Genomic DNA, 13,431 nt, shown 5'->3' with positions numbered 1-13,431 from the left:
TATAAATCCCAGCTCAAGATGCTGAAGGAACTGACTGTAAGAAAAGCATGGAAAATTCTTCGGCAATATCCCCAGGCTGGGGTCTTAGCGGGGGCTCAAAAGCACACAGTGCTCAGCATCCTGCATCCTGAACACACAAACATAATGCAAACCCAGCCTAGAGGGGGGTTTGGAAACACTTTGGGTTTTATTTTTCTGTTAAATTAGCAGGCCAGGTTTTTTTCCAGCAATTTTTGCCGTTATCCCTATAAAGGGAAGGTTTACTCAGCAGTGTGTATCAGTGAGCTACCAAGCCTGGTACCCTGCCTCAGGGTGTGCTTCGTTCTTGATCTCCTGGAATAAAATAGGGAAAACCTTCCTGATTTGCTCCAGTTGTACTCTGGAGCATAAGAGTTAAACACCCCGGGCCAGGAAAGAACCCTGCAATGCCCGTGGGCATGTGGCACCCTTCCTTGGGGCAACCCCCTCTGCAGAGGCACCCCAAGTGACGGCCAACCTCCAGGCACAGTGTTAGCATTTAAATCATCAATTCATGCTCTTTTGGAGCAAGAAAGATTTTTAGGGTTTTTTTTGGATTTTTTTTAACCTAATGGGGGTCCCTGCTGCTTCTGGGAAGACTGGAGGCAGCAGAGCCATCCCATGAGCCAAGTGTTGTTGCAGCCCCCTGCTCACCTGGAGGGATGTCCAGCATCTGCTGGTCAAAACCTCGCGGCCAGTGCACCTGCGAGCAGCCGACTGGAAGACCAACGGTGCGGGGCATAAAGGTGAGGGGCCGCGGGGGTGGAGACGGTGTGGCAAAAATGGCCGCAAAAGGGAAAATAAAGATCGCCAGAGCTTTGCTCATAGGAGTGTTTGCCCTGGGTGGCTGCTCCCAGCTGGCTCAGGGGCTCCTACCATCAGGCTGTTGAGCGGAGAGAGGAGAGGGCAGTAATCTGTGGGGTGAGATGCCTGGAAGCTTTGCTTGAGGGAGGCCTGGAAGCCTTCCTTGGTGGAATCTTGGAAGCCTTGCTTGGTGGAGGCTGTCCTGAGCTGCACCGTTGGTTACTCCTTTTGGTAGGTTGCTCCCACCAATGGGTTTTCTATGGTGCCAACAAGGATTTGGTGTGTAACTCGGGCAGGGCGATGAGCTCTGCATGTCAGAGCACCTTGTACCCCCAAGGGGTCAACTCCACACCTTCTCAGATGGTTGGAAGATGCTCTGCCAAGAGCCAAGGAGGAGTTACTGGTCCCTGTTTGGAAGGCAGTGGGTTTCTGAGTCTTCTCTCTTTCCAGTTAGCCATCTATATGGCTTTGGTCTGGTGGATGCAGATGCTATTGTGGTGGAAGCCAAGAAGTGGAAGTCAGTTCCACCCCAGCATGTCTGCGTGGGAAGCCTGGACAGGGTGCCCAAGTGAGTGTCATGGGGTGAGGGTCTCCCCCGGGGTATGTGGCCACTTGGAAGGAGCTTTGGGGGAGCTGGGTTTTGTGATTCAAAGGCTCAGCCACCGTCCCAGCATTTGGAAATGGAAATTAGGAATCCAGGATGAGCCCTTGTGCAGGTGAGGTGATGTTCATAGATTTTACGGTCAGACACACCTGCACCATCCACCCTGAGGTCAGTTTATTAAGCCAGAAGTGCCCACCTGGGGTCCCTGCCTACAGCTCAGCTTGGAGCAGGTCCTGCGGGGGCTCTCTGGGACCACCTTTGATGGCAGGTGATTTATTTTTGCCTTTGCCATGCTTTTGCTTCCCAGATGGGTGATCAGCAGAGAGTTCTTGAGGGCTGACAATGCTGTTTCCCATTTTGGAAACGGCTTAGGGAGACCAAAACCAACTCGCTCTCTGGGTCCTACATGGGTGATGGGTTGGACTTTCCTCCCTCTTCCACCAAACATCTCGTTTTGATGGAAGACACCAAAAAATGGTGCTTTGTTGCAAGGGTTCCCATATTTCCCGTGCCTGGGGTCTCTTTGAATTTGGCTTTAAGTTCAAACCAACTTAGGTTCACATCTCATCCTTGGTACGTCTGTCCCTGCTGGGTTAAAGGGTGGGATCAGGGATGTGACCAAACAAACGCTCCTGGTTTACCACTGCCTGGCTGTAGAGCAAGTTGAGTTGTTCGTCAGAAAAGCAGTCCCTTCGGAAAGACTTGTGTATGCAAAGCAGGAATGAATTTGGAGCCAAGTGTGTTCATGAAACTATTTATCTGATACAGACACTAATTACAACCCAAAGAGGAACGCTGCCCTGATAATTATAATAAAGCAGCACCCTTGCAGCCCATAAGGCATAGATCTTAGAGGCAGTTCAAAGCCATCTCATTACCATTGAGCAATTCAGCAAATTCCTGCGCTAGGACACTGTATTGCAATGGAGGATGAGATGATTTTTGCTGGGAAGCAGTAGGAGACCAGGTTCAAATATAACTGGGCATCCAGGCTGCTGGGAACTGGGGAGCGGTGCCGTCCCTGACGCGATGCTCTGCCTGTCCCGGCAGGTACATCCGGGCTGACCACGTGCTGCGCACCAGCACCCTCAGCAGCGCCTGCGCCCAGCACCGTGACCAGCACGTGCTGTACCTGGAGCATGTCGTGGTGAGGCTCAGCATCTCGCATCCGCGCCGGGGCGACCTCCAGATCAGCCTCATCTCTCCGGCGGGGACCAGGTCGCAGCTCCTTGCCAGGAGGTAAGAGCAGCCAAAGCACAGGTCTGGGCTGGTTACCCCAATACCCTCGTTTAGGGGGTTGCTGCGGGTTTGCCGGGTTGTTCAGGAAGGCGAGGGGCATGCTCAGGTCTCAGCTGCAGGAGGGCTCCATGCAAGGGTGGGTGCGTGCAAGGATCCCTAGAATCCTTAATTACCTCCCTACCTTTTCCAATTAAATAAGACATTCAAAGTCATGCACGGCATTATCATTGCAGGGTGTTTGATCACTCCAACGAGGGGTTCAAGGGCTGGGAGTTCATGACCGTCCACTGCTGGGGGGAGCGGGCGGCGGGGGAGTGGACCCTGGAGATCCATGATACACCATCCCAAGTGCGCAACCCCGCGGTGCAAGGTAAGGGTCCCCCAGCACCTATGTACCCCAGTGTCCGCCGGTCCCCCTTGCCCCCAAAGCTCTTTGCAGATTGCTTTGCTTGGCTGTAACATTTGTGATGAGTTTTATGGTCTTCAGCAAAACTCTATTGCCCAAATTTAAAAAAAATGGTACTAAAACTTCAGCCCTGAGCACAGGAGGCTGCCCGCCTGGCTGAGCCGGGAGCGGGTTTTCTCCCAGCAGCAAACTCGCTGCAGCCGAGAGCCAGGTTTCCAAAATTAAACCGTAATGAGTCCAAATGAGGAAACTCGAGAGCTGTAATTGTTGTTTGTTTGTTTTGCTTCGCTGCTGGGACATCTGGCTCGTGGGCTGGTTGTGCAATGGCACAAGGGGACGATGCCCCTTGGGCTGTGGACGGACAGACATCCTCCCGGGCCTGCCTCCATGCTGGCGGGGGGTGGCTGAGCTCAGCCTTGGCCCCCTGCGTGTCCCCAACCCCACCGTGTCCCCCCTCCCTGGCTTGGCCGCCTGCCCCCTGACCCCTTCCCGGCAAAGGAGCCGGGCTGGCGGGATCCGTCCCTGCTGGGAAGGGGCAGCCGCCTCAACCGCTGGTGGCAGCGGGGCATGAAGCATCCTGCCTGGAGCTGGCGTGCGCTGCGGGGGTGTTAAAATCCACACGCTCATTGATAGGAAGCCAGGAGTATATTAAAAACCTCTCCCATGCAACTTTCTGGCAGGAGGCGCACGTGGGGGTTCATTGTGCAGAAAGTATTTCTGTTTGCTGCCTTCACCCGAAATCTTTTGAACTCAGAGAGCAGCAGTGAAGTGCCCACGGAGCTGCTTTACCCCCTGCACTTACAGTTTGCGGCAAGTGTTTCTGAGCCCCTTGTGGGCGTCTGGGCTCGGCTTTACCCAGCTTTGCAAAATAAAATGAAAATGAGTGCATTAAGTCACCTCCCCTCAAAGGGTCTGCACCAGGTTTGAAGCAGAGAGGGCAAAGCAGGAGGAAAAAGAGGGATGATGCTCCTGTCTGCGGCAGAAATTAAATGTTAATGTATTAATGTAATGTAATGTATTAAATGTTAATTTAAGACCATTAAATTAAACAATTAAATTGGTTCATTTAATATCAATTAAATACTATGGATGTCCTGTCACCGGCACGGCTGCACCCCCAGCATCAGCGCAACGCAGCGTGGGCTTTCCTCACATGGGACATTTTAGATTTAAAGCAAATTTAATTGTTTTGGTGGAGGCACGCGGCTGGGCTCTTCCCTGGCTGATGCCGCCCAAGCTCGCCCCTTAGCAGGCTCCACGACGGCGCTGCTTGCTTGCAGCAGGTGGATCCTCTCAGCCCTTTTGGAGAGCCAAGAGATTTGGGGGTTGGAAGTTTTAAGCCCTTCCTGGGAACGCAGGGATTAGTAGTTAAAGCCAAGCATGCCGCGGGCATGAAGTGACTTCTGTTGATGGGGAATTGAAAGAAAAACAGCACTGGTAAGAAGTAGCCGTGTTTTTAGGACCCCATCCCCAAAGCGATGTGGGTTGGTGAGGACCCTGGCATGGGTGTAAGGCCGTGGGGGATCCCCAGCCACAGGCTCCGGTGGCCCCGCAGTGTTTCAGGTGATACCAAGCTCAGACCTCCGACATGTCAGATAGGCAGGTGGCTGGAACAAGAGCAACGAGAAATAATCTGGCGTGTGTCGGGCGGCTTTTATCAGACAGAAATAATCCTCCATTATGGAGCTTTTAAAGTTAATGGTTCTCTCCGCCCGTTGAGCATGAAGCCTATGGTGATGCTGTGGTTTGTCAGATGAGTTACAGAACAAAAAATCCCTTGTAGGTGCCTTAAACGGCTGCATTTGTGTGGGCTGGGAGCTCAGGGGCTCATGAATGTTTCTGGGTGTTCGCTGTTTGCTTCTGCATTGCCGGCCAGCGGTGAAGCCCTGACGGTCCAGTCCATCGTCCTCCTGCTTCCCCCAAAGCTGGGTCCCCTGGGGAGGCGCAGGACAGGGTGCAGGATGGGTGACGTTGCACCTGCCCCACAGGGAAGCTGAAGGAGTGGAGCCTCCTTTTCTATGGGACGGCCGAGCACCCCTACACCGCGTTGGGCAGCCCCCAGTCCCGCGGGAGGATGCTGGAGGTGCCGGCATCGGAGATGGAGCCATCGAGAGCTGCTTTCCTGCAGAGCCAGGTGGAGGTGGCAGAGGAGGAGGAGGAGTACGCAGGTAAGCACCAGCCGAGCTGCTATATTGTCCCCTGCAAAGTACCTGGGAAAATGCCAACGAGGGGAGCCATGAGGCCTGATCCTGCCCGGGGCCGAGGCGGGCTGGGAGGAGCGGTGCCAGTGGCCAGCATGGGGTAGCAGAACGGCAAAATTAGAAGGTAGCAAAATGCCCCGTCCATGCGCTCCCACCACAAATTGGTGGTGCAGCTGTCTGAGGAATAAAAAAAGCTCCTCTGCCCACCTTCCCCCCCACCCCTGGCGCAGGCATGGGCGGGCGTCCCTGCCGGTCCCCGAGGAGCGGGTCCAGCCCCTCTTTCAAAGCTGCTCTTGTACCAGAGTGTTCAGCCAGAGGATGGCTGGGTGGGATTCATGCTGGGAAGGGTGAGCTGGAGGAGAGGCAAGCGCCCAGAGCCATGCAGCTCCATAGGATACAAAGGATAAGATGTACAAGATCTACAAAATAACAGATATAGGATAAGATAGGCAGAGGGTCCCCAGCCCCTTCCACATATCCCGTGAGGCTGTGCTCTGAGCATTCTGGCAGTGGGGTCTGGTGGATGCTCAGCCTCTGCCCCTGCTGAGCTGGTCTCTCCCTCCCCAGGTCCGTGCCACCCCGAGTGCGGCGACCAGGGCTGCGACGGCCCCAGTGCCGACCAGTGCTTGAACTGCATCCACTACAGCCTGGGCAGCGTGAAAACCGGCAGGTGAGGGGCGATGGGGTGTCCCCACGGGGTCCCCCGGGAGGTGGCAGCACCTTCCCCCAGAGCTCGCACCGCAGCGTGGGTGATAGATGTTTGCACAGAGAAAGAAGCGTGTGAGAGATAAAATGGAGGGAGAAGGAGGTGTGGGGGGTCCATGCCCTGGACGAGGGTGTGATGAGGTTGGGGACGTGGCCATGTAACCATGCTGGGTAAGAAGATTTGGCGTCACAGGCTGGGGTCACCCACGCCTAAGGGACAGCTAGCTGAGATGCCAAATCACTTCTGGAATTGGGGATTCCACTCCTCAGTCTCTTGGGCCGGCACAGGGAAAGTTTACCCATAGTCAGGGTTGCTCTTTATTACAGAGCCACGCCATTCAAAACACCCTAAACCTTAAGAGTAAGAAATAAACAAGCCCAAATCGCCGCCAAGGCTGGGGGACGCCCTGAACGCTGCAGGCGAGGGGACAGAGGCAGGTGCCAGGATGCTGGGAGGTGGCTGGCCATTGGCACCAAAGCCCGCGCGCTCTCGGTTCCTTCCCCAGGATGTGCGTGAGCTCGTGCCCCGCGGGTTTTTTTGGCGACAAAGGAGCACGGCGGTGCCGCCGGTGCTACAAGGGCTGTGAGCGCTGCGTTGGGAGGGGACCGACCCAGTGCACAGCGTGCAAGCGGAGCCTCTACCATCACCAGGAGATGAGCACCTGTGTGGTGCTGTGTCCGCCCGGGTTTTACGCCGAGGAACGTAAGGATGTTTATCACTTGTAAACTGTAGCATGAGGATACGCAGGGGTTGCTTCTCTTTTAAGTGCTATGGGTAGAGAAAACACCTTGATTTTTGAGTATTGGCTTTGAATTTCCTCCCCCTCGAGCCACTTTGCACAGTGAAGGGAGGAGGAAAACTTCTGGGTGTTCAGAGGGTGGCGCAAAGTAGAGGTGCTGAACTCAGCTCTTAATTAGAAGACTGCAGTTAATGATCCTAGCTGCTTGCAAAGCATATTTCTTCCTAGCAAGCAATGACAGATAAGGTCATCTGTAATAGCAGGGACCGGCTGCGGGGGCACACGTGCCTTTTTGCCCTGGGGAGCTGGCACTGGGGTGCAGTGGGGCTTCGCAGCTCCGACTGCCGCTTGCAAATCACTGTCCGGATTTTATTCTCCCTGCCTCACTTTGTTTTTTGAAAGGTCAGAAACGCTGCCTGAAATGTCATCAAAGCTGTAAAAAATGTGTCGGCGAAGCAGACAAATGTACTGCATGCAAAGATGGATTCAGGTAAAATACCAGAATGGGAGGAGTCCACAACTGCAGCATTGGTACCTGTGGTTTAAATTTGGGAAAATCAATGGGAAATTAGAGATTGAATTAGTTAAAGACCCAAGATCCTGCTTCCATGGTACTAAAGCTGTGGCATGGAGCTGGGAATTTAAAGGTGGTGCTTCATGTACCTTTCTTAGCTGAAAAGCACAATTTAAATTTAATTGCCTTTTCTCCAGCACAGGCCAGGTTGGTGGGTAAGCACAGTGCTGCGGGCTCAGAAGTGCTTATCCAAATTTGATGACCTGCGACCAGAGCAGCTCCCGGCATTGCAGCATCTCTAATTGGGGGAAAAAACCAATGAAAACATTTACACTGCATGTTGCAAAGCGCATGTTTCCTCCCAAGTCTCAGGCGGTTCCGTCAGCGCCGTCCCAGCCAAAGGCGGCGCTTGGTTTTGCTCACATGGCAGAGTCGGTACCGGGCTGAGCTGCTCTAAGCAGGCTGAAAATGCTCCCTGCAAGTGCAGAAACCCTCCTCTCAGCCTTCATCCATGCAGGAAAAATTTATCGGATGTACCTGTTGAGCAGGACTGGTGTAGGGTAGTGGTTTTCCAGCAATGCGGGAGCAGGTGGGGCAGCCCCGACCCCACAAGGAGCACCGGGCGCCCTTGCTGCTGGCCCCACAGCTCCTGCGGGATGCAGAGCCCAGCCATGTTGGTGAGCAGCGTCAGCACAGGGAGAAGCAGTTTTCCATCCCCAAGCTCATGTGGGAGTATGATCCTGTAGTGCTTTGCTTCGCTCAGGGGCTGTGAGTGGGCCAGAGCCATGGTGCAGCAGCAGGACTCTCGCAGACAAGGAAATTGCCGCCGCCAAAAGATTATCTACCCCCATGGAAAAGCAAAAGTAGAGGCACTTGTCAGACATAATCCGCATAGCGCTTGCTTTTTATTGTCCAATATCCTTTTAAGCCGGGACTTCAAATCATCCCTGCCACAGTGAAGCAGCGCTGGCCCAGCCGCGGCACTGAACCAATTTCCTTTTATTCCGGGCAGCCTCATGGTGCAAAAGGTCTTTGGCAGAGTCTGGCTGGCTGCCCATGGGAAAAAATAATTTTATTTCTTCCTGGATACTTAATTAAGGAACGTGCAGCCATCCTTTTAGTCCAGACAGGACTAATTCTCCTGAATAATTCTCCTGAAGCACTGTCTGGCTTTCCGATGCCTCCCGCGCTGTGGGCTGAGGCTGCTGTAGGGTACTGGGGGATGCGGAGATGGGGTCGGGCTGTGGTGAGTCCTCAGAGCCTGTAGCTTTGGGTGCAAATGTCCTCTCTGCTTTCCCGGCAGCCTGGCAGGAGAGAGCTGCGTGCCGGAGTGCCAGCCCGCCATGTACCTCAGCAGGGAGCCCCGGCGGTGTGAGACCTGCCCCGCCGGCACAGGTATGTCCTTCGCCCCACAGCATCCGCATGCAAAACCCCAAACCCCTCGTGCATCAAGAGCTGCCCGCCGTACCCACCCCAAGCCAAGGCAGAGCGTGCCGGAGGGGAGGGTATCCCAGCTCTCCAGCACATCCTGTGAGGTGCTGGGAATATGTTCATATCGGAAAGGTTTTTAGGGAGTTTTTACATTTTTATTAGAGCCATTCTTTATTTTCTGATCCCTCTGAAGCCAGGTGCTTTTGGTTAATAAGGTTGCAGAGGAGGCTGTAAAACCCTCTTGGAGTGATGGAAGATGGCTTTGCAGCATATAAAAATGTCAGGCAGCCGAGCCACGTTATCCTGACCAGGCTGGCCGCTGCCGGCTTCTCCCCACTGCCCAAAGTTGCTCGGCGTTCCCTTTAAATCCTGCATTTTTCACTTCTTGAAAGTCCAGTTATTTTCCATTGTTAATGTTTGTGTCTGCCCCTGAAATCATCATAGATCTGATGATAATATGATCTCTAGACAATTCATGTTCAGTGGCGTGAATCTCATTTATCATACATGGGCAATTTCCTAAGACTAAATCCAAAATATTTATTGATCTTGTTGGCAAGCATGGAAGGGAACAGGCTCTTAATCCCTTAAGAAAATTACTTCCCTTCTAATTCTTATTCCAGTCAGCATAAATGTACTTCACCACAATTATTTTTCAAGCCTTTTCTCGTCTCCTTTTCCTGCATAACCATTTCTCAAGCCGGGCGTGTGGAAGGCCTCTAATAATACCACCTCCATCACCACGGTTTGCTGTCCAGCCGCAGCATGCTGGCATCAGAGTGGGCCCTCTGCTTTCTCAGCTCCTCTCCTGAGCCCTTCCCTCCTCCAGCTCCTCCACAGCCCAGTTTAGCATCTCTTTTTCCACACATTACTCTGCACAGAGTGGGAAAGCCAAACCAGTGCACGCTTGGGAGCAGTGGCTGATGCCCCGGAGGGGATTTTGATGTGCTGCCCCTCAGTGAGCCCCTGTGGCTGGCTCTTGGCTCTGCAGAGGGGCAGGACGCTGGGTCCTGACTGGGTTTTTTGGGATGGGAGCTAATTTTTTGGAGGTAAGAGCCAAGCAGCCATGCAGGACCCTGGTGGCACAACAAGCAGCTTCTTCGCTCCTGTGCACAAGTGGGGCAGAGCCGAGCCGGTGTCCCCCATCTCATGCAGGGCTGTGGCCGTGCTGGAGCGACGTGGCTCCTGTCTCCGAAACTGCCCACATCGTCTGCCCTCTCCCTTGTCCCCACAGGGCCGGGCGAGGAGGAGTGTGCACCCTGTGCCCCTGAGGCCCCTGCACCCCACTGGCACTGTGTCCCCGCCTGCCGCGAGGGCTTCTACCCTGCCGACAGCCACGGGCTGCCCAACAAAGTCTGCAAGAGGTACGTTACCTCCCTGATCGCGACCGGAGCAAAGCCGGGACCGATGGGGAGTGCTGGCAGCGAAGATAAAAAAGACATAATGCTGAAAACAGCTCACAGCTGGAGCTGTTTACTAGGGAAACGAAAATAGGGATGAGGGAGCCATGGCAGCTGTGGGGCTGGACCCCGCACGCCCCTGCTCTATTTAAGGGTAGTGATTTAAGAGCAGCAGAGCTGCACGCTCCCCTGCCAGAGCCAGCCAGCCAGCCTAGATGTCTTAGGGCTATGGTGGAAGGGGCTCAGCCCCAGCCCGAGGCTCTTTGGAGGAGGTGTGGGAGGAACGAGGAACAGTGTTGTTTAGGCAAATATTCCAGCTTTCAATCAAACCTGCTCCGTTTGCCCCGCGGCTGTGTTGGAGGAGCGTTCGCCCGCTCCTTGGCCATTCGCCCGCTCCTTGGCCCAGCACGGGGGCTGCGTTCAGGAGACTGGGAGATGCCGGGAGGCAGCAATTTGCTCCCACTCGCCAGCACTATGTGCTTTAAGTGGGGAGCAGGAGTGGATTCAGCCTCATTAAAGCAAACATGAAAGGGAAGGATTAAAGGTGACTTGGGAACATGCAGCACAGTGCCTGCCCGCCCAGGGTTTCACTCACCCACGCTGGCTATCCAGCAGGGAGGAACAGGGGACCAGCATCCCTTCCCAGGGTTTTCGGAAAGCCACGGTCCTCAGGCAGGAGGCACAACTCCTGGGCTATTTTCCCTGAGCAAATGGGTGAGAGAGGCACAGATTCCCCTCGCAACCCTTTTTCTAACTGGGATTACTGGGGGGGTAGATGCGTGTCCCACTGAGCCTTCCCAAGGTGAGAGGAGTGCTTTTGGGATGTCACTCGCTGTCACTGGGCATCAAGCTGGCACCACCGAGCCCATTTTTCCCAGGGCTTCAGTAACTTTTCAGTAACTTCAGAGTCACTATTTTCCACATCTGCTGGTTCATTCTGGATGCTGCAGTGCTGGCAGACGTGTTTTCTGGCCAACGGCCCATTTTGGATGGCCAGGGTCGGGGCGTCAGTGCTGGTTCAGACCACGGCGGGGTCTCTGTCCCCAGGTGCGATGACCACTGCTCAGCCTGCGAGGGCTCCAGTGGAAACTGCCTCAAGTGTAAAGAAGGTTTCAGCCTCCTCGGTGGCTCCTGTGTAACAAATGAAACCTGCACCAATGGTAAGTAGTTGTGGCAGAACTGCTGGCATTGTAGTGCTTCCCTGGTAGCAAAATTGAGGGGTTTGGGGGATTCGCTTCTCAGTGTAAAGCCAAAAGCGCTGCAGCTCTTAGGCTTGCTGGGGCATGGCTGCAGTGAGGCAGGATCCGGCTGCAGTGGGCAGGCAGCTTACCTGGCAGAGCTGCTGGATATCTGCCTGTTGCTCAAACAGATCCAAGCGTTTGTATTTCATTATAGTTTGGTCTTGGGGCTAATTCTCCCACTTGCTGCAAAGCTACTTTATTCCTTCATTAAACCCATGTGAAAGATGCCCTTAAAAAGCAACTCCTTTTCAATTCTCTCTCTTCCAACACTGGAACGAATTGCACTGCCTGTTACGTGCAATGTTTGTTTATTTAAAATGTTAATCTGCTCTCATTTTCTCTTGTTCCTCCCCTCGGCCTCCCAGCTGACAAGACTTTCTGTGAGATGGTGAAATCAAACAAGCTCTGTGAAAAGAAGCTGTTTGTGCAGTTCTGCTGTCAGACATGTCTTATGGCTGGGTAAAGTTCAGTGGCTGCATCCATCCAGGAGTTCCACCAACTGCCAGCCCAGTTTTGCCAAATGTTTAGGACAAAAGTTTATTTTTTCAGCTTTGGGAGAGTTTACATGGTGCTGTCAAGCATTCGCTCGGAAGTTTGATAGCTTTAATATCACTGTCAGAGCGTTTCTATAGCGATATGTTAAGCAGCGATTGGATCGTACCCTCAGTGATCAAGTCCTGAAAAGCATCAGCCAAGCGGTGATATTAATACTCTCAAACACTGCTCGTGAGCAGGGACCGATGCATGATCCATGTACCCAAGCTTGGCTCTTTGCAGAAATCCTACTGATCTGCCTGCTCCGAGCGACTGGCGGGAGCCCTCGCTGCAAAGGATGCAGGACTTCACACATCTGCGAAGAAAGAGCCGTTTCTGGCTCAGTTTTTGGTACCCTTTTCTGCTGGGTGGCGGCTGATATAAACCTGCATTGCAAACGGCCGGTGCCGTGCTCTGTACATAATAAAACGATGAATTAGGCGGTTCCCGGAGCGGTGCCCTAAAGCCTGCTCTGGCACTCCTGTTCGGATTCGGTCGGTAGCTGTTTCTCTCTGGTCATGGCAATAACTGGAGATTTGAGGACCAAAGTGAGAGCTGATCCACACGGCTCTGCAGGCGTGACAGCCCAGCGAGTCCGGCAGGGCTTTGCCCTGCAGGTAACTGCAGGCAGGCAAAACCCATGCGCCTGCAGGAAGTCTTACGGACTCGGGGGGTTCGTCTGCACGGACCAGCCTGTGGGGTCACAGCCTTACCACGAAATGTATTTCCCTCCTGGAACTGCTAGTAAGTTGCTGATTAATTCAGTTCTGGAACAAGCTAGATCTTACCTCTAAACGAGGTGGTGTCCCAATTAATCTCTTCTGACGTTTTGCGTTCCGATCCTTCCCGTTTCGCTGGGTATACCCTCCTCTGTCACAAAATCCTCCTGTTCACGGCAGTGATTTTTCTTGGGCATCTGTTTCCAAAAGAGACATTCCAGGGATCCAGCCAGGAAGTTCTTAATTCTACAAAACCCTTCCCCGAAACAAACCTTTTCATGATCTCTCTTAATAGTAAGTCATGTGGTGTTTATATACTTGTGTTTAAAATATCCTTGGCTATGTTGTTTTACAGATTTTTAAAAAATAACTTATACAATCCTTGTTTTTTCTCTGTAGACTATTTTTTATATGGGAGTGGGGATTCTTTTTGTGTCTTATGTCCTTCTTTTCTCCTCTCTGACCTTGCAGAGCCACTCTTTGCACCAGACGTATGTAAACACTCTTTCCTACGCTGCATATTCTGATTTTCATTGTTAATAGTTTTAATGAGTTAAACCTTTTGCCAATGAAATTCACAGTACGAATTGTCACCAGTTCCTCACGGAGCTGGGATAATCCCTGCTTGGTTTCGGTTGCAACGACACGCGCCCTGCCTGGGCTTGCCCGCTAGAGCTTACCTCAGCCAGGTGAAGAGGGGAGAGCCACACCATCACCAGTCCTCACCTGCCTGGACCAAACCCAAGGAAAGATGGAGCTTTGGTGAACTGACCTTTAAGTTAATAAACTATTGATCTCCCCTGACAAATGAATCTGTGCTTTTTACAAATTCATGCAGCTGCCATCCTGGCCAGAGGCAGGGCAGGGCAGGGCAG

The 13,431-nt window shown here is 53.2% G+C and overlaps 1 protein-coding gene across 1 annotated transcript in view; it reads left to right on the top strand.

The window, feature by feature from the left end:
• PCSK6 (proprotein convertase subtilisin/kexin type 6) overlaps positions 1-13,174 on the top strand; it is a 37,283-nt gene extending 24,109 nt beyond the window's left edge. The window contains exons 10-21 of the mRNA XM_075100696.1: positions 661-764; positions 1,273-1,390; positions 2,477-2,665; positions 2,899-3,035; positions 5,060-5,239; positions 5,840-5,942; positions 6,484-6,680; positions 7,120-7,207; positions 8,535-8,626; positions 9,897-10,026; positions 11,110-11,222; positions 11,669-13,174. Of these exons, the coding sequence (XP_074956797.1) occupies positions 661-764; positions 1,273-1,390; positions 2,477-2,665; positions 2,899-3,035; positions 5,060-5,239; positions 5,840-5,942; positions 6,484-6,680; positions 7,120-7,207; positions 8,535-8,626; positions 9,897-10,026; positions 11,110-11,222; positions 11,669-11,766 (1,549 nt within the window). The 3' untranslated portion in view covers positions 11,767-13,174. The remainder of the gene's footprint in view (positions 1-660; positions 765-1,272; positions 1,391-2,476; positions 2,666-2,898; positions 3,036-5,059; positions 5,240-5,839; positions 5,943-6,483; positions 6,681-7,119; positions 7,208-8,534; positions 8,627-9,896; positions 10,027-11,109; positions 11,223-11,668) is intronic.
• The last annotated feature ends 257 nt before the right edge of the window (positions 13,175-13,431 follow it).

This window comes from Phalacrocorax aristotelis, chromosome 7, assembly GCF_949628215.1.
Source record: "Phalacrocorax aristotelis chromosome 7, bGulAri2.1, whole genome shotgun sequence".
NCBI lineage: Eukaryota > Metazoa > Chordata > Aves > Suliformes > Phalacrocoracidae > Phalacrocorax > Phalacrocorax aristotelis.
Note: the sequence above shows the minus strand (reverse complement) of the source record. Positions and strands in the feature narration are given on the sequence as shown.